This window comes from Astatotilapia calliptera, chromosome 18, assembly GCF_964374335.1.
Source record: "Astatotilapia calliptera chromosome 18, fAstCal68.1, whole genome shotgun sequence".
Classification (NCBI taxonomy): domain Eukaryota; kingdom Metazoa; phylum Chordata; class Actinopteri; order Cichliformes; family Cichlidae; genus Astatotilapia; species Astatotilapia calliptera.
Window position 1 is genome coordinate 12,412,773 of NC_137439.1, and position 19,676 is coordinate 12,432,448.

The 19,676-nt window shown below is 37.2% G+C and overlaps 1 protein-coding gene across 3 annotated transcripts in view; it reads right to left on the reverse strand.

The window, feature by feature from the left end:
• LOC113011120 (guanine nucleotide exchange factor VAV3-like) overlaps positions 1-18,984 on the reverse strand; it is a 50,041-nt gene extending 31,057 nt beyond the window's left edge. For all 3 annotated transcript variants that reach the window (XM_026150510.2, XM_080292432.1, XM_080292431.1), the window contains exons 1-10: positions 18,635-18,984; positions 15,268-15,384; positions 7,072-7,130; positions 6,392-6,457; positions 5,744-5,861; positions 4,674-4,766; positions 4,241-4,309; positions 4,048-4,151; positions 3,584-3,683; positions 3,200-3,295 (exon numbers count right to left, since the gene is read on the reverse strand). In XM_026150510.2, the coding sequence (XP_026006295.1) occupies positions 3,200-3,295; positions 3,584-3,683; positions 4,048-4,151; positions 4,241-4,309; positions 4,674-4,766; positions 5,744-5,861; positions 6,392-6,457; positions 7,072-7,130; positions 15,268-15,384; positions 18,635-18,838 (1,026 nt within the window). In that variant the 5' untranslated portion in view covers positions 18,839-18,984. The remainder of the gene's footprint in view (positions 1-3,199; positions 3,296-3,583; positions 3,684-4,047; positions 4,152-4,240; positions 4,310-4,673; positions 4,767-5,743; positions 5,862-6,391; positions 6,458-7,071; positions 7,131-15,267; positions 15,385-18,634) is intronic.
• Positions 18,985-19,676: the final 692 nt, after the last annotated feature.

The following is a 19,676-nucleotide window of genomic DNA, read 5'->3' on the forward strand; positions in this document are numbered from 1 at the left end:
CTGATGGTACTTTTCTCTGTTTATACTTTCATCAGTTTGACAAGACCCCAACACCATCCATCGCATTTGCCTCCACCAAGTTTTAAAGATGGCTGTAAACACTCACTGTTGCTGTCCCAGCGTCCTCCTTAGTGGAGATTTGAACCAAAATTTTCAATTTTGGATTCGTGACTCAATAAGACCTGCTGCCACTTACTGTCAGTCCAGTTTCAGTATGGCGCATAATTGATCTCAGTTTTTTTGTGCGGTTTCACATCCTCAAAAAACCTTCCGTGACAGACACTCTTCCACCGAGACCATTTTTGATGAGGCTTCAGTGAGCAGTAGATGGATGAACTGAAGAGTCAGCGGCATCTCTCAGGTGTTCTGTCAGGTCTTTGTTGACTGTCAGATACTTTTCAACGACTAAAAATACTTTTTATGCCTAAACCTTGGCATTTTGGGGAAATTCGGGAAGAAATTATGTGGTCTAAGGCGTTTGGAAAGAAAAGCGTCTAGACTTCCAAGAAGCTTCTTCAGTTCTAAGGTCAAATTTTGGAGAGTCCCAGACTTAAGCCCTGTGGGAGTGTTCCCCCAAGAGGGACAATGGCCCCCTAGTGATCCTCTAACCTAATCACACGAACCAAGGTGTGAAAACAGGTGTAGGTCACAATCAGCCAAGGTTTCGGGTGAACTCATTGTGAAACCTAGCCCCATGCTATCATGTGATTTCCTGAGGTCAGAAGGCCCAGGATGTGAGTGGGTGTTAAGGTGTCTGGGATCCTACACAGACAAGAAATCGCGTGCTTCTGCAACAAGCTGCAAGTAACAAAGTGCCTAAATACACTGTTTAAAATAGGTTCTTTGCTAAGTTGCCTGTTATGTGTAGACACAACATTGACTCATCTGATGAGTTGGCCAAGAAAAATAAATAAATAAATTTTTAAAATGGTCAGGTACAAGGACTGGATGCAAAATGAGTGAAAAAGCAGCCAATGTCCAAAGATAAATGAGGAAGGAAAATATAAAGACTTGAGGAGTGGCTCAAGACTTTTGCACACTATCTAAATATCAGTAATGTAAAGATAAAGATAATTAATTCCATAATATATTCATAAAATCCATTATATAGGTAAATTTGAAAGTGTACATCCATCCATCCATTCATTCGCTTCCACTTGTCCTCTTTCAGTGTCGCGGGGGAGGGGGAGCCTATCCCAGCTGTCTTAGGGCGAGAGGCAGGGTACACCCTGGACAGGTCACAAGTCTGTCACAGGTCGCAAGTCTAGCACATAGACACAGACAACTCTTCGCACTCACTCATAAAACAGTTTTAAATTTTAAAGTTCTTCTGTTCTTCAAGCTTGAAGTATAAAGATGAATACACGCATGGTTTTTCTCTTCCTAGATGCAATAAACAAAACTCATATGAATACACGGCACTGCTGACATTCAAATACTATTGAATGTCAGCAGTTAAAGTGCAGGAAGAAAAAGATGTCACACACACACACACACACACACACACACACACACACACACACACACACACACACACAGAAACATCTATTTCTTTAATCACATGGAAGTTACTGTTGTGAGCGCAACCTGCACAGGGGAATCAATCTGTTGATGAAACCTGTCCACAATCTCCCATGGAAGACGTTGGGTTCATTACCATCAAAACAACTGTTAAGCAATAAAGAAAACATGCAACAATTCTAGACCACAGTGAATTGTTTCCACAGCAAATAAGACTACGTACTTGAACAGAAAACGTGTTTGCTAGCATTGTGCTTCATTTTCTGCTGACATTTTATTTTTAATTCTAGACAGATGCTGCTAGTTAAAAATACATGCCGCCGATACTCTGTTTGCTGTGTGTGTTTGATGTTCGTGGCAGAAAAACTGCGTTAGCAAGATTTAATCATTATTACAGCATTATGTATATTATATGTGCTTAATATTAAAAGTGGTAGAATGACTTTCGGTGTGACTAGCTCTGTGGTAACGTTACACAATAAGAGATTGACTATTGTTCAAACTGGTGTGTCTGCGCCGTGTATGGCACAATGCTCTTTCCTAACTGTGCTGTAACCTCTTTCACTTAATTTCCACCTCGCCACTTCTTTTCCCCTTTCATTCTTTTTTGTCCCTCCATCACACAGTTTCTCCTCAGGGGTGTCTGTGAACTCCCAGGATCAACACCATTCACCATGGAGGGCTTTACCTTCCACAACAATTTTTTTTAAAAGCTCTCTAGGCAAAGCCCTCATCTATCCTGCCAGCTGTAGTCTGACCTCTGATTCATACTGAGCTGGGGAGATGGTGTCATACAGTAAATCAGTATGCAGTGAAATCTGTGGGAATCTAACAAGCTTGAAGTCTGGAATCCAGTATGTGAATGAATACTTTATGTACAACCGTCCTGCAAAATGTGTAACAAATCTACATAAATTCTGAGAATGATTTAAAACAATCTTGGTTCAGTTAATTTTGGAGGAAAAAGGAGAATATATCAAAATGCACTAACATAATGAACTAAATAATAACCTAGACTTTTTTTGAGTGTGGATCTTCTGGGATATCAAAGGGAGAGAACAATGAATCAAATTTGTGGAGGATGTCGCCCTCAAGTGGTCACTGACATGCTACAAGGTAGTTGGAGCAACTAACATAAAGTTGACAAAAACCCTTTTCGCTCTGAAGTGATTAAAACTTGCACCAAATGTAAAAAAATATTTTTAGTATTAAATAAACATCAAACTTTTTATGGATTTTTCTAGGGCACACATAGAAAAACCAAACAACATCTGGAAATTCTGGATGTTCGTTCCTCCCATAGCAACAAGTAACCGTGCAAGCACCCCAGCAAGAAGCTGGGTTGCAACTGACAACTATTTTTATGACCAGTTGATGAATGCTTTAGTATTTAAAATATTTGCAAATGATGAGAAAATTGGAACAACCCTATTTTTTTCAATTTGACATTTTTGCTTTCTTTTCTGGGATCAATCAACTAATTTTTCGCTACACATAAACATAAATTATTCCACTGAAATTGCTCAGTATAAATGTAGATGTATATAAAGTGATAAGTGAGTCATAGATATTAAAATAATACCAAATACTTGTTAACCCAAAGAAAAAGTGACAAAGCCACAAAGACTTTTCTGTCACATGTTATTTTTATGCTACTGCGTGAGTCAAACATCTCTACCTGCAAAAGGAGATGATACTTTAGGACTCTCTGCATTGGGACAACCAGCAGGTCCCTCAGTGTAAACTTCCCATTGTTGGCCCTTTTGGAGCACTCCTGGAACAAAAATGTAGTAACTGAACAGTACGACCTAGAATGCATCAAATACATTCACTTTAAGTGTCCTGTTGATGTAACTCTGACTGGCAGTAAGAATGACAACATATATATTTTAAATTCTAGTATCATTGTTGTTAAAGCTGAAGCAAAGGAAGCGCATAATGCATTATCTAAAGACGTGTAAGTGTAGTGAAAACAGTATACACTAGAGGTCACTGAAAGCTTGATCTGTATATCGGTGGTCATTGCATGTTATAGACAGGCCCGCTTCTTCTAATGTCTCACCTCCAGCTTCAGACGGACATCCTCCTTCTCTTTGCAAATGAGGTCTAAAACGGCGATGGCAATTTCCACTCGACTGCAGTATATTCCATAAATGAGCAATCTATAAAAATTCAATGGAAATGAGGTCATGATGAGTGGTGACTAGCAGGAAGGGACATTGGGTGTGCACGGAGGGCCACACATGTTGTTAAGGATCATTTCTCAAACAGCTGTATATACTCTGAACCTTTCTGAAACACACCTGTACAAAGTTTAAGGACTTAAAATGTGTGGGCTTAAAGAATGATTTTTACACAACACTGACAGCTTTAATATAAATTTTGCAGATAGCAATCAATGAAAATTAAATTACTACAAAAATCAGCACTTCTGTAGTTGCATATTTCCACAAGCGAAAGTTCAACTCAAATAACTGAGACTTTTCTTTTTTGTTACATGCAACATGTTCATAATTCCTCACATACCTCTCTTTGTAGCTGATAAAAATCTGGTAGAGATTTAAGGCATTTTTGTTTAAGATGGAATCCTGCACTTCAGCCATCAGGCTCTTGTGAAGTCTAACCAAGTCCTGCATCAGAGAAAGAAGCCGTCAGTATCTGAACAGAAAAGTGTATCTTTCAATTGTGTGTGGCAAGAGTGAGAACTAGCGTGACTTACTGGAATGTTTACAAAAACTTTGTCTATTTCAGAAGTAGAGAAGAATTTCTTCAGTGGGTTCAGGAAATACTGGAGACAGAAGCATTGAAAACCTAAATGAAACTGAATTCAGCTCCTCTTCTTAGGCCATTTTACTTATTTACTGTACAGCTGGAAACTACAAACAGCGTGAAAGTGAATTTGTAAATAATTTATAACTCATACTGAAACCATTTACACACGTCACATAGGATGTTTGACAGCAAACAAATTAGGGAATTGGCAACTGGGGATTTCCCCAAAATTCCCCATAAAAACCCCAATATTGTGCTCCGTGTGTTGTATAAAATTATAACAATTACAGCATTTACTGTCACTGAGATTAGATTTAGCATTATGATGCAGTAAATCCATCATTTGTTAGTTCAAAAGAGGAAAAACAAGAGTTCAGTACCTTCTCAATTGACTCGAGGGTTTCCGTGTATTTCTCCTCTGTCTGTTTAATCTCTGTAAGGCAGCAGCTTCGGATATCAACCTCTGCTTGCTTCTAGAAAGACAGATATCTTAGAAACTGTTGCTTGAATGTTTAAAAGAAAAGAAAATCTTTTTGTTATTTCTATCTGCAGACAGGAAAGCAATGTTTTAACAGCCACCAAACACAGAGTAAGGTGCAGCAGGTGGCAAGTGAATAGATGAAGAGAACAGAATTAGGTCCCTTCAAACCAAAATTTACTAAAATACTTTTAAAACTATCAAGAAATCGGAAGAATCTGCCTTTGATATGCTTTAAATTTTAGGATTAATTAGGAGGATTTTTCAATTTGCAAGTATAACCCATATAAAATGTTTCAATAGTTAGATTTATTCTATTCTTTATTCTAAATAGTAGGATTTAAATAACAGACTAGTAAGGTATCTCACCTTATTTTATAATGTAATTTAGTCATTCATGTGTGTGTACATGTTTAGACATCTTTGTGAGGACAGAAAATTGTCATGCTTCTTTACTTGTGGGGCCCCACACTCACTTATAGGGACAAAATGCCCGTCCTCACGAGTTCGAAGGCATTTTTGAGGCTCAAAATGTGGTTTCAGTGTCAGGGTTACAATTAGGTTGTGGTTAGTACTTATGGTTAGCAGGTTAGTACTTTTTTTCACAGGACTTACAATCCCATGAAATTTTTCTACGTGACTCTATAGAGATTAGGGGCTGCAGAGGGACTACTATAACATATATGTCTCTTAACTCATTATATATTAGTATATGACTGGAACATTTTTTTACACTGTGGAAGTGTAAGTTATTTAAATTATGAGTCTTGCTCAGTAAAGATGTTGCAATCCTGAGTTTTAGAGGATTATCCTGCACCGGGTAAGAAGCTGCACTAAACTTTTAGTAATTAGGATTTTGTGGATTTTGTTTCCAACAACGCCCACCAACTATTCGACATGTGAGTTAAAGGTATTCAGTGTTTTGTGTGGTGTTTGAGGGGTGTGTGTGTGAGCGCTGACTAATTGTGGTACCAGTGGGGGAAGCTGCTCCGTTCTCATGAGGTCTTCATAGATCTCGCCACCAGCATAATCGTCTTCTAGGCCATAGACCGCTGCATACAAGTCATCTTCGTCCTCAGGAACATTCTCACTATGACATACACAAAAAAAAAATAAACACCACTGAAATCTGCTGATTATCAGTTAATTTTTGCATTCACAAGAGATGCAAGAAGTAACCTTTGTTACACCGGTTGAGTAACTCAGCATTAAATAACAATCACTGCGTTTAACATTCAGGAATTATGTATTTCCAAAAGGAATGATTCACAGAAACGAAAATTCTGGAGATTATTAAAAGCCTTATTTGCTACGAGCGTAATGCAAAAATTGCTCTATACACCTGTGATTACTCTTCTCTGTCGATCAATCACATTGTCAGCAGCACCCATCCAGATCCCTGATGTGGGTGTGCAAGCACTCAGCAAAAACATGTAGAATTACTCATTCATTTCCTCTGACAGTAACATCGAAACGGAGCCAAGCCAGTTAACAAAACATGTGGGTGTCCAGACCCCAGGAGAGCATGGATGATGAGCAGAGCTGGTTCTGCTACTGAGTGAAATAATCACGTTCTATCAACACTAGTAATGGGCCCACAGAGAGAAGCTTCATACATACTCAATCATGTCTTCCAGATTGTTGTAAATGTCCTCGTTTTGTAGGCTCTCGTCCGTTGGAAATGGCCTGGAAGTGACAGTAAAGTAGTATAAGCTTCAGTATTTAACAGAATAAATGCTCCAGTCGGGGGGAAAAGCACTGCTGAGTAACTTAGGACAAGAAAATAACTTTTGATAAATCAGCATGTATTTAGATATCAAGAGCAGTCTAATAGAAAAAGATGGAAACTTATAAAACCAAGCGTACTTTGTTCAAAAGAGGAAGACTTGCAATTGTTTAAAATATATTTTACACTAAAAAATGATTAATGATCACTTGTTAGAACTGCTGAACTGATCGTTGAGATCAACAGTATCTATTCTTAACTACTTTGCAGCCTGTGCTTCATTTCTGTTTTTGACATATTGATTTTGTATACTTACTCAACAATTATATCTTGTCTTTTATTAATACCACTGCTGTTTGCACAGTCAAGTATAAATAGAAACATTTTTAATCATTAACTAAAACAGCTGTTAAAGATGGAAATTAGACATAGCTATAAATGTGCCTGCAGTGTGGGTAAGGTGAGAAGGAGGAGGAGATAAGATATAAGTGAAAGGAAAGTTCACATGGTTAGATGACCTTTTTTTCCTAGAAATAACACTTAGAAGCAATTTACTGAAAACTTGATGACTTACTTGAATCCTGCTTGCTGAGCAACTGTCGTGTGAGAAAGCTTGGACAGAGTGTCCATAACCTGGAGAAACAAAATGTGAAATTACATTTGTTGGTTTGGTATAGAGAGACAGAAAGAGAGGACTGACTGAAGAGATATATATATATATATATACATGTTTAATAATGCAAATATATGACACTTATTGTGATTCCCAGTTTCAGAATTAAATCGGATTCACTGAGTTAAGCTTTCAATTTAAGCTTTAATTATCATATGAAAGTCAGATTTAAAGCTCTGATAGATTTCCTGCTTAATAACAATACCAGCTTGCAGGGTTAACAAGCCAAATCGAAACAAATATGGGTGCTTCACATAATTAATTACTTTTATCCAAATGTTCCAGCGTGGAAACAAGATGTATCAGGGTCTAATCGCAAGCAACACTGTGTACTTCAACCAAGACAGAGGAGCTGTCACAAAAACATACAATTAAATAACTAGCCTTCTTTTACTAAATTATGTATGGATGTGTTCCCATAGCAACATAAAGGGGCAAAATGTAGCTTTTAAGAAAACACTGAGCCCATGCATTTCTTATATAACAAATATTAAGGACGAATGGGCAGTTGCCGGGTTATTCTGTGAAGGAAGACTCACACACTAAGCTGAATGCACAACTTGAGGGGTTTGTCCCAAAGAAAAAAAAATTGCCACTGTTTGGAAACATTTTTGGCTTTAGTAAAGAAAACAAACAAAAGGAAGACAACAAAAAATGGTTTCTGCTATCGAAGGTAATTCCACCATTTATTTATTTATGAACAAAGCAGGACAGCAATACCACAAAGGTAATACTACTAACCTGTTACAACACTTGGAGCACAATTTTAATAGCTGATTATATTTATAGTACAAACCTAGTGAACTATGAGTTTAGGTTATGTCGCCCTGGAGCTTACTCAGTCAATGTCTTGGGTGTGTCATTAATCACAATCTTTAATGAAGGAGCATTTTTGATGAGTTTTCCACTTGCAATTAATACGCATACAAATCTATCCCATCCCTAAAATCTATCTTTTGACATGAACGCAGCAAAGACCAACGCACAAACATAAAAAAAGAGGCCACATGGAATTGCACAATAGATCATGTTATGACCATGTGAACAAACCTCACTTGCCCACAAGTAAAAGTTTACACTAAAACCACCAGTAAATAGCTGTAAGCCAAACTCACTGACCACTTTTAATGATGTAATGGTGTGAAGCACTGAGCATCATTTAAACGCCACATCTGTCCATCGCTTTATGTGTTTCTTGAACGCGACAGTGAGTTGTCTGCACTCAAATAGCCTACAGTTACCAGCTCTCAGTGCAATAGCGCATCTTTGGGAACTGCGGTGAAACAGAAAATTCACATTATGGATGTGCAGCTGACAAACGTGCAGCAACTCTGTGATGCTATCACGCCAAGGCTTTCCAAAATTTATGACGAATGTTGAACATGTCATCAAGAATTAAGGCAGTTCTTAAGATAAAGTCAGACCCCACCACGTACTAGCAAGGCAGTCGTTAACGTATACGTGGCAGTTACAACAGTTTCCTTCACCAAAATAAAAGTTAGCTTCATTCAATTAGATTTTTTTATTTCAATTCACACAATTATGTCGGGAAACTTCATTAAAGGTCCCTGTTAGTCAATATTAAGAAAGAAAACCCAGAGTGAAAAAGCACTTGGTGAGAACAGGTGGAAAAAGCTGCCTTGTGATAGGAATCAGTAAAATTATCAACTATTAGACTCTTCTATATGGCTGAAAGGAGAACAAACCCGCAAAAGTTAAGAAACGGGTCCCTACTAGTTAAACACCACATGATAGTAGCAAATGTGTCAGCGCATGACACATGACAGATACACACGACACAGACGCAGCTGTTCCGAGCTGTCAGATTCACTGTTTCTTTGATTTTCATTTCTTTCTCAATTCCATCTTCTGTGGTTGTTAAATTATCTCACATCATAAAGTGAGAATTTTTTGTAACAGTTTACTCTCTAATAGCAGTCTCTGTGCACAGAAGCATTGCGCAAACTACAAGTTATTCTTTGCCTATATTTAAAAAATTTTGTATTTATTTATTTACTTTATGTGTTTTAATGTGTATCGTGAATAAAATTCAAATTATGAATGCAAAGAGGGAAAGGCTGACAGTGACAGGGAGATGAATTCTCTGGAAGGAACGTTAAACTCACACCATGTGTTACACTTTGTAATGTTCCATAAAATAGTCAAATGTGTGTCAAATTAGTACAAATGTTGTTACACTGACACCTCAAACAGTGCGTATCTGTAAGGGTGTGTGCAGAATTGCATTAAATCACTTTTGAGTTATGTGTTAACTACAGAAATACATGATCACCCTGCACATGACAAGGACATAAATACAGGTAATTCGCAGCTTTTCATCCTTAACATAAAAATGTAAACTCCTAATAATATTAATGCATGTGCAACATTGTTATCAGAAAAGTATTTGTCATATTTACTCAGAAAAAGGATTGGAAACATCACTTTAAAAAAATCACTTAAAACTGTGTAATTATATTTTTTTAAGAGGACCTGTAAAGATCAGTTCATGGACACTGATCATTATTTCTTTCCGCTGAGGTACTTGATCATTATGAGATGATTAATTTCTTAAACTTGCTGTAGTTAGTGTCAATATATAGTCTTGCCAAAGCTTACAGTGCTGTCAGAAGTCTCTACAAGTGAAACATTGCAATGTAATGCAATGTCCCAATTACGACAGAAAAGTAAAATAAATACCAGTTATCTCATTCACATCATAGTTTCTCTCTATGATAAATTATCCAGTGACAAAGCTGCAAAGTTCGCAAAGTTACATTTTTGGATTTGCAGCTAAGATAGTTATTTGGGTTAGATATAGCACCCTTTGAATCTTGAGTTTATCTCCCCTTCCTGTGTGAATAAGTCCTGTGGCTTTGGCTAAACCCAGGTGTGCTTATGACTTGAAAAGAGGCCTGTTTGTAAAGTGTACCCAGCTTTAAAAGTGCAACATTGTGATGTTTGCAGCACTGGAAATGTTTTGTTTGTTTGTTTGTTTCCCCTGCATCACTGTTTGCACTTAAAAAAATTAGATGCCATAGTGCAGCATAACGTTCCACAATGCAAACAATTATATTGATCTCTGTGAAATTTCTTCGAAAATCTAAGACCACTGATGTAAATGTAACCCTGCTCCTGCACACTTTGTCCACATCATAGCTGGTTTACTTCTAGTGATAGTGATAGCTACTGAATACAAGATTGAAAATCTAAAGAAACATATTAAAGCCAAACTGTTTTTAGATGGATTCAGTGTAACTTGCACAAGAAAGGAGAAAGCTCTCTTGTGAATACATGAAATGAACAATCTAACACTGGTTTAAATCACATTCATTTAGTGAAGTGTAAATCCTTCTAGGCTGTCTTTTTTAAAAAACAAGTTGTTCTCACACCTGACATGTCTGAAAGCCATTTGGCTGAAGCTACATGTGAGTTGAGAAGCAAAGCCACAAGCTAAGCTGAAGACCAACCGCCTTGGTTAGTGTGGCCTATTTACGATGTCTATCGTAAATCCCCGGAGCACTGTGAAAAAGACAGAGAGCTGTAGCATCGGATAAGAAATCAAATGTTCATGTTTGCCACTCTGCAGGTGCAATGCAGTCACTTCTCTGTGAAACTTGTTCTAATTTTAGCAAGTACAAATAAATTCATCACACATTCTGCCCTGTGTTGTTTTTGAGTCCCCGAAATAAAATAGACGGTCCATCAAACTTCTGTAAATGCTCTCTTGTTTATGCAACTGCACAAAAGTAAAAAGATTGAAACTTCATAAAGGAGAAGCAACTTAGCAGTGAGGTGATTATTTGCCTCCTTACACTGGGTTTCAGTCCATTTCAGGATCCATTTAAAAAGTCTATTTCTTGTTTTTAAGACTTTCGATGGATTAGCACCACCTTCTATTATAGATCTTTTGAAAATCCACATACCAGAGATCTATGAGCCAAATGCTCTTGATATCTTCCTAGATCCAGGCTTGAAAGCAGAAGTAACAGAGCCTTTTCAGCAGGGCCCTCTAATCTTTGGAACAACCTGTTTTCACATAAGATCTGCCCAGTTTGAAACTCTTAAATCATTTAAAAACTCCTTTACACACACGCACACACACACACACACACACACACACACACACACACACACACACATATATATGGAGAGAGAGAGAGAGAGAGAGGGGGGGGGAGAGAGAGAGAATAAACTTTGACTTTACTTGACTAGTGCAGCTGACAATGATCATTTTTCATTATTATTAACACAGAAATAACGGCACTAAATATAAAGGTGAAACTTTACATGGTGTGATGGTACTAATGGACCATACAGTGATAATCTCTACATGACAGATTTTCAGTTTGGTTAAAGGAATAGATTGACATTTCAGGAAATACATATATTTGCAATAATCAAGGTTGGGCAAGAAGATTGATACCACTGTCTAGTTTGAATGCTAAATATTAGCATGACCCAGAAATAGGAACAGGCAGTGTGACCGTGTAGCTCTATCCAAAGGAAAAGCATGTTAAAAGACATGTTAATTTCATCGTTTTGGCAATATATATATGAAATTCATATTTCTTTTGTTTTGTGAAATTCTGTGCTGAGACAGACACCGAAGTTTAAAATGATAATTTTCCTGGTAGCAGACGGAGATTCTGATATTTCTTTCTACTTCTTTCTTTTATTTTCCAAGTTATTTGTTCAATATTTAACAGCAGAGAAACAAATACATTTTTTGGTATATTTGCAGATTATTCTGTGCAGAATTAACGTGTTACTTAATTAATTAATTAATTACTAATGGTCACTTTAATGGTCAATTTGTAAATATATTCAGTTGTTTAAATAATAATCAAGCTGTTCCCGTCTATCACACTGTACAAAATATACATTTTTTTTATTAGCTTCCCAAAACAAAATTAAAGTCCATCAACTTTCTGAGAATGCTCTGATATTTATTTAGCCACCCCAAGGATGATTCTACGAAGATACAGCCAGAAAGAGAATGTAGTGTCGTTAACACAAATTATAATCAGGAACACATTATTGTTGAGAGTTTTTTGAGGCTTTTGGTAATTGTCAGACTTTATGGGTTATGCAAATGTAACATTTCAGAAGGGGCTACTTTAGTTTTTACCAACACTAATGTGAGCTTTGCAGAGTTAAGCATCAAAGCACACATTTAAAACGGTATTTTCGCATTCTTCAGTGTGTGATGGTACCAACTGATCACACAGTGATAATCTGTGCATGAAGGTTGCATTTCGCAAGTTAAGGTAAGAAGACCGACAGCGCTCATATTTCTAAACGCTAAATATTAGCTTAGCGCAGAACAGTGAAACAGATCGCTTGATGTAACGTCCACCTACCTACACTTAATTAATTAAATTAATAAATGTTTTATTTGTTTTTTATTAAATGATGGGCAGATATGGACATTTAAGTTTAAAACAACAATTCCCCGACAAGAATTCCAGTTATCCATATGCTATCAGCGTATTTCTTTCATAACAAAAACCTGAATGGTTTAAATCGTTTTGTGTTTTTCACATTTTTATCACACAATTTTCAAAAAATTTGCAATTGCAAAATTGATGTTTTGCAACAGATAAACACTGAAAACTGATATCGCTGAATACGATCCTGTTCGCCGATATGCCGATACCACTCAACAACACTGACACTGGCCAGAAATGAGACTGTTAACACTTTATTTTCATTTCTACAAAGATTTGAATGTAAAATATATCTGTCAAAAAGCTCAAATAATAATGTTTAGAATGTATAATAATGTATAGATACAGCAGTTCTGGGGTAGGCAGGTAAGGAATACACCATGCATAAATACGTAACATGATAATTATTTATAGTGGTAGGGAATTTTACTGACGTCTTTCGATGTTTTTAGCTTAAGCCAAACTAACAGGTTGCTAATAATATGATTATATTTTATGTGCTGACATGTGTTATCAATGTTCTTATCTTACTCTCAGGAAGAAAGTGTGAAGTTATTTCCCAAAAAGAAAAACTGCATGAACTTCGCACAAAAATAATGTTGTTTTGTGAAAATATTAATAGTAGTTTATACTGAAGGAAGAAATAAACACAATTCTTGCCCCTCTGCTTTATCTCTCTAGCCTTCAGCCTTCTACGTGCAGTCAGTTTGACTCCCTGCAGTGAAGCCTGTAGTAACTCAGCTGAGAAATGTAGGTTACAGAGCTCTCATTAGATATTCAGTGGACTAATACTCAGTCCACAGGCAGAGCTGGCACAACTCGACCCCAAGTGGATTACACTGGTTGAGATTTGAGATGTTCCTTTTTTGGATTTTTCTGTAAAAAAAAGAAGAGATTGAGCATTTCTTCTTTAGACATACAGCCCTTCATGGAGCCAATCCAACCCAACTGCTTAACCTACAGTCACCCGTATTTCTAACTGCCAATAAAAAAAAGCAATGATCTGGTGCAATCTTTATCCTCCAGAGGCTTGTTTGTTTGATGGACAACCCTTGAACATGGCTGAGATTATGCAGCCCGGCTTGGATGTAGTGTACATATTTGCAAGCCCTACCTCCCCTGTGGGATTATCAGCAGCCAGATTAACTAGAAGCTTCTTTAGAGCACAAAACACTGAACTGAAAGAAAAGAGAGCCTGAATGAGAAATTACACACACAGCTTGGTATGCACTCTCATAGTTCACGTATAACCACTTCCATTCTACAGAGGGAGGTGAATTCACTATTGCAATCATATATAGTATGCCTAAGTTATGATGTATATAAGATATATGGTATTACTTTACCAAACTAAACTCATGAGATACCGTATACATTATTTAGACACAATAAGCATTCAGGCAAAACAACTAAATGTAAAAGAAATGTAAAAAGAGACAAACAAGCCTATTTAAGCTTCAATAGACTGGCGAACTGGCCCAGGTCTGCCCTGCCTCTTGCCCCATGTCATGTCAAATAGGCTCCGGCCTTTCTGGAACAGTGAAATGGATAATGAGTTAAGAAAACGCATGGATGGATAGCACAATCTTATGTACTTCAGAGGTAAAAAAAAAAAAACTCAGATAAAATACATTCAGCATAGATTAATACATATGCTCCAATAGTTTTATTTTAAAAAAAACAACTATAATTTTCTTCAAGCCTCTCAGTGCTTAGACAACTCATAATGCCCCCAGGTAAAATGGTGTACTTAAATAGGGAAATGTGGGAGTAAGGCTCCTCAGAGTAAGTGTGCTTTCCGTGGCGAAGTTAAATTAGGCTCCTGTGCTTTAAGCGACAGTCCGCTGAGTGGCTGCACAGAGCGCACTACAAACCCACTGACCTGGTAACGCTGTGTACACACACTGAAAACAGGTCCCACAATAACACAGCAATAAAAAGAAGTCAGCCAATCCCTTCAAAAAGCTAGGGTAGGCAAACAGCGAACGCTTTCAGACTCACACACAGAGAAGAAGCACACGTACACTATGCTTCCATCATACCTCAGACTTGTATTTTAAAGAGTTGGCAGGATTTATAGATCAATTAGGACAGAAAAACAGAGCAGGTGTGGCATCACTTACACCAAAAGTCAGCTACGAAGACAATAATGCAGTGAAACATCACAAGCGTATTGCTTGTTTTGAAAACGTTATCATCTGTTCAAGCTGTTTTGTAAAACACTGGAAAAATTATTTTGTCAATTAATTGTTCTTTGACTCTTTCTTTAAAAAAAGAGATCCGTTACAGAAAATTCTCTTTTTAGACTTTTTACATAATGATTTTCTTTTTTTAGATGGATAATGTCTAAGTTTGGACAAAATCTATCATAACACTTACTCTGAACTATTACTTATGTCTAATATCTGAGCAATGGAGAAAAACTGTAAACTGGTTAACTGAGACAGACAATCTGCACAGTTATTATTACCAGTTCAAATGTAATAGTGCTGTGACATGTAATGTATTCACTCAAACTAATTTACAGACTTTTATAAATGATTCTAATAACTGTATGAAAGGCGAGAAGAATGTCATGATACATGAAATTACTGGGCTGTTTCATAGTGCAATGTTAGAAAATCATAATGACAGAAATGGGTGCTACCTTTCCAAAGTCTCGGACATCGAAGAGATCAAAGGCTTCAAATAAGTCACTCTTCTTCATCCCAAACACATCACAGCAAGAGGCCAGAAATGTCCGGATGTTTTTCAAGCACAGGAACTGCAAAGGGCAGAAACAGACTGTTATATAACATAAAAAGTTGTATGTAGATAGATTTCATTTTACATTGTTTACATTTTTTGTAACTAGTTTTTGTTTAAATACATATGTGAAAACATAAAAAGTTGTTTTTAAGGTTATCTCAACCCGAACTCAGTACAAATTACAGGTTTCAAGAGGGTTTTATCTCCACAAGATTTTTAACACTCATCATAGCGAAAAACTAACTCCAAAGTACAGTAATCTGACTTTTTTTTAAATAAACAATTTTACTTGGAATTATTTTGAAGAAACGGATCTTATGTTCCGAAACTGCTGACAGCACTGTTTGCGTTTTTTCCTAGAATAACAGTCGTGCTGTTTCTGAAAATACCTGTCGCTGTTGAATTAGTTACGTGGGATCTCATTTAATCTAGAGCTAGCAGACAAAAATTAAGTCAAATAAAAACTAAACTACCAACATGAGTAGATACCACAGTAACATTAAAAGTGTACTTTCCGTTGTTTGGAAAATAAAAACAAAGTCTTTAACCTCCTTTGTAATGTAAATCAAGTTTAATTTACAGCATAATTTAAAGCACCAAGAATTTAAAGTCCCTTTTCTAAACATAAAAGTAAACTACAGCCCCTACAAACTGAAAATGAAAAATGAAAGTTTTATACTGTGAAATGAAACCGCCAACTATGTTCTCTGTTGGTGTCACTTCCTATTAGGATCTTTGTGTTAGTGGGAAGACAGCAGCCAACAGGAACATTGGACATAAAGTTATGGTTTAGAATTCAAGATACTCGTCTTTGTCTAGTTTGAGCCACTTCAGTTAAAAAGAAAACGTATACAGCACTGTTAGATCGCCTCAGTTCATTTTTCCTGTCAAACACATTGCTGAGAAATGGCTGATTTAGAAACTGAATATTTAATAACTTAAGCAGTAAGTAAGGGAATTCTTGAGAACAGATAGGCTTCTTTTTATCACATCAGCTCATCATGGAGACGCCTGTAATCACTCCGCCGCCCCCAGGGGCCCTGTTTGTCTACGGAGGAAGTGCAAGAACATGATGGCTTTGCACCACCAACAGCCTCATGCTTTTGAACACAGTCACAGCCCTGGTGCACATTCTTTTATTCACATTTAGAGTAACACCCAGAATCTCTGGCTCCACGATAATAAAAATACTTTTTTAAACACCTTTTAAGTTTATTATTTTTCATTTTTCATTTTCAGTTAATAGTGGCCTGTTTGTGATTTGTTTAGCTAAGTTTACTTCCTGTTATATTTAAACTAGACTACTTTAAAAAGCTTTTACTTTGTATAACTTTGGAAGCAAATAAGAGAGGCAGTGGGTATTTGCGTATCCGATGCGTATTTGTTCATATTTGTTCATGACTGACATAGTCAAAATGGTTATGTGAATTGTTATTTGAATTTGTACCAAAACTCAGCATACAACACGGGTCTTGGGTGTAACCTTTCATCAGTGTACACTTTAGTCGTGTTCACCAGTGCCCTTGTTTCTTTTTTCGAAGATAGCCCATCAGTAGATGAGAATGAAAGAGCCATTTAAAATATGGAGCCCACTGACACACATGCCTTTTGCAACCATTGCCAAGTGGCCTACAGCTACAGGCTATGTCCATCCATTGTTTGGCCTGTTATGCCCTGGGTTTGCTTTAACTCTCTTTTAAAAAATATTAAAGAAAAGCACATAGGCACTGGTGAAGCAGATAGTGCAAAGCATAGCACATGTGCATAGTACAGTTTGTGAGACAGAGCCCAATCACTCATGCAGATCTATCACTACAAAAAAAATATCATCATGATGATCATATCATGGTGACAGCTCATTTCAACCAAACTGTATATAATTTGCTTTTAGTGCCTAACTATTTGATGTCAGCTAACAAATCATAAAATGTATTTATGTTCTTGTGTGTGTGTGTGTGTGTGTGTGTGTGTGTGTGTGTGTGTGTGTGTGTGTGTGTGTGTGTGTGTGTCTGTGTGTGTGTGTGTGTGTGCATCAAGTCACTGTCCTTTTATGGTGTATTATTAACGGTTTCTTTGACTTTAATCGTTCATTACTCTTTCAACTAGATGCAGAAAGATCTAATCACCTGCCTGAGTCTGCTGCTGAACAGGAAGTGCTGCTGTTACAGTAACGTAGGAGCACAGAAAACGTATAAATATATTGGTAACCACGGCAGGCTTTATTTATGTTTGTAGGCACACCTGCAAATACATATATTACACCAAGGAAGATGCTTTTAATTTAAAACATTAAATTGTTATGTTTTGTTTTATTTTATTTAACTGGCCAAGACAGTAATGCAAGAGATTTAAATAAAAATGTGCTTAAAATTGGCTTATTACACATGTCATATGCCATCAAACCAAACGGCAAGCCACTGCACAAAATGTAGTTTCCCAACTAATGGGTGGATCAAAGGCAGGATTTTATCAGATGTCTCCAGAGCCTTCAGCTCCTGAAGGGTTACTGCATGAGCAAGGAGAAGTCTATTTGGACGATTTCTTAGTGTTTCCCAAACCAGACAAGTTTCACACAAGCTAAAGAACTTTCTCTCCTATCCAGAAAAAAACAAAGATCAAGACACCAGAACAGCACACGGAAAGTGAAACATCATCTTCACAATAAAAGAAAAGGGTGAAGATATCTGTCAGAGGCCACTCCACGGCTTTAGTGAAACTTATCTGTTGGACCCAAAGCCAAATAAGACAGGACACAAATAAAACGGTGTGTAACAGATGGAAATAATCTAAAGCTCGCCTTAAGCTGCAAATCCTTAGAATTTGCGGTTTTATTTTGAAAATATGGAATAACTTATAGGGAAAATCTCACCTAAGTCTAACCTTTAATAAAACTGGAACAGGCTTCTGTACCCTAATTACTGTAGCTCCTTGCAGGCAGAACAACAAAATATAAAACGCTCTAATATAGCTTCCACCATTTCTCTTCCATGTATTTAGGAACCTTATTTAAAATTGCTACAGCTTGATCTTCTTAATAAGGAGCTGCAAATATGTCTTTGTCCACTTTCACAAATTTTTGATTAGGCGTCCTCTTTCACCAGCGGAACTACTTTGGTTCTTTACCAGTGGTTATTGGGCTAATAAACTGACTTTTCCTGGACACCACTATAGGTTTAGCTTATGGCATGTTAGTGAACGCATGAATTTGATTTCACAATATTTTTTACAAGTAATTCGTAAAGTAGCGCATAAAATGATGGATGTACCTGTGACATTTGTGGCCTGAGATTGATCTCCTTTAGGTTGATAGTGTGGGGTCTTAGGTTGTTGAGTAGCTGGCACAGCAGCACCCCGTCCCGCAGGGTTTGCGCCAGGTCGAACACCTGCGCCGTGTCCGCAGTTACCCGGTGGTTCGCAGGCAGCACGTTGCAGCTGATCAGCCACATCGCACATTGCCTCCAATACTCCATGTTGGCGAAGAGCGGAATAAACCGCAGGCCAATGTTAAATTTAAAAACTTTGTCCGCTTATGAAGTCTGTGCACGGCATGGGGAAGAAGCTGCGTCCTGAGCCATCCTCATGTCTCTTCAAACTCCAGCATCGCCTCTGGAGGACAGACGAGCCGCTACAACTTATGAAAGCTGCACAGATGGGGGTGGCTGTTCTGAAACCCCCTGTGTTTGAGTGAACTTCCTCTTCCTTATTTTGTAATCTTTCCGTTCCTAAGCGTCTTATTTTGCTTGTTTGTTTGTTTGTTTTCTTAGTTATGTCCCCTTATTTATGAAAAGAGTCATGTGCAGAATTTTACGAAAAAAAGCTGTGGAAAATCAGGTCTTTGTAAGGCGTCTGTGCTTTTAACACATGAGCAATTGTTTAATCATACGTCTGTGCAGAAATGTTCTCCTGTTCGCCACATCTTTGTGAAAGAACATTGATTCACCTTTTTTTAAAACTTTAATTTCTCTACTAAAGTTGCAGGCAACGGATAAAAATATTCTTATTTACTCATAGATTTGCTGGTTTCTTTGTATTTGAGGAACTGTCAGTGATCATTCGCATGTTTCAATTAGAGCAAGGGGCAAATCACTTGAAACAGATTTAGTTCTTCTGCCACCATAAACACCACTTGAAAAGTCAGACGACCGCAGTCAGTGCCCTATACTGGCCAGACGGCTATGCACTGATATAGGGAACAATATAAAAAGACGTGGCTTCCATTGTGCATCAAAAGTATTGGTAGGAAATTTGTCAGAACTCAATAAGCATGCGTGCAGTTATCAAGGATCGCGATTTTTATGCCGTGATAAC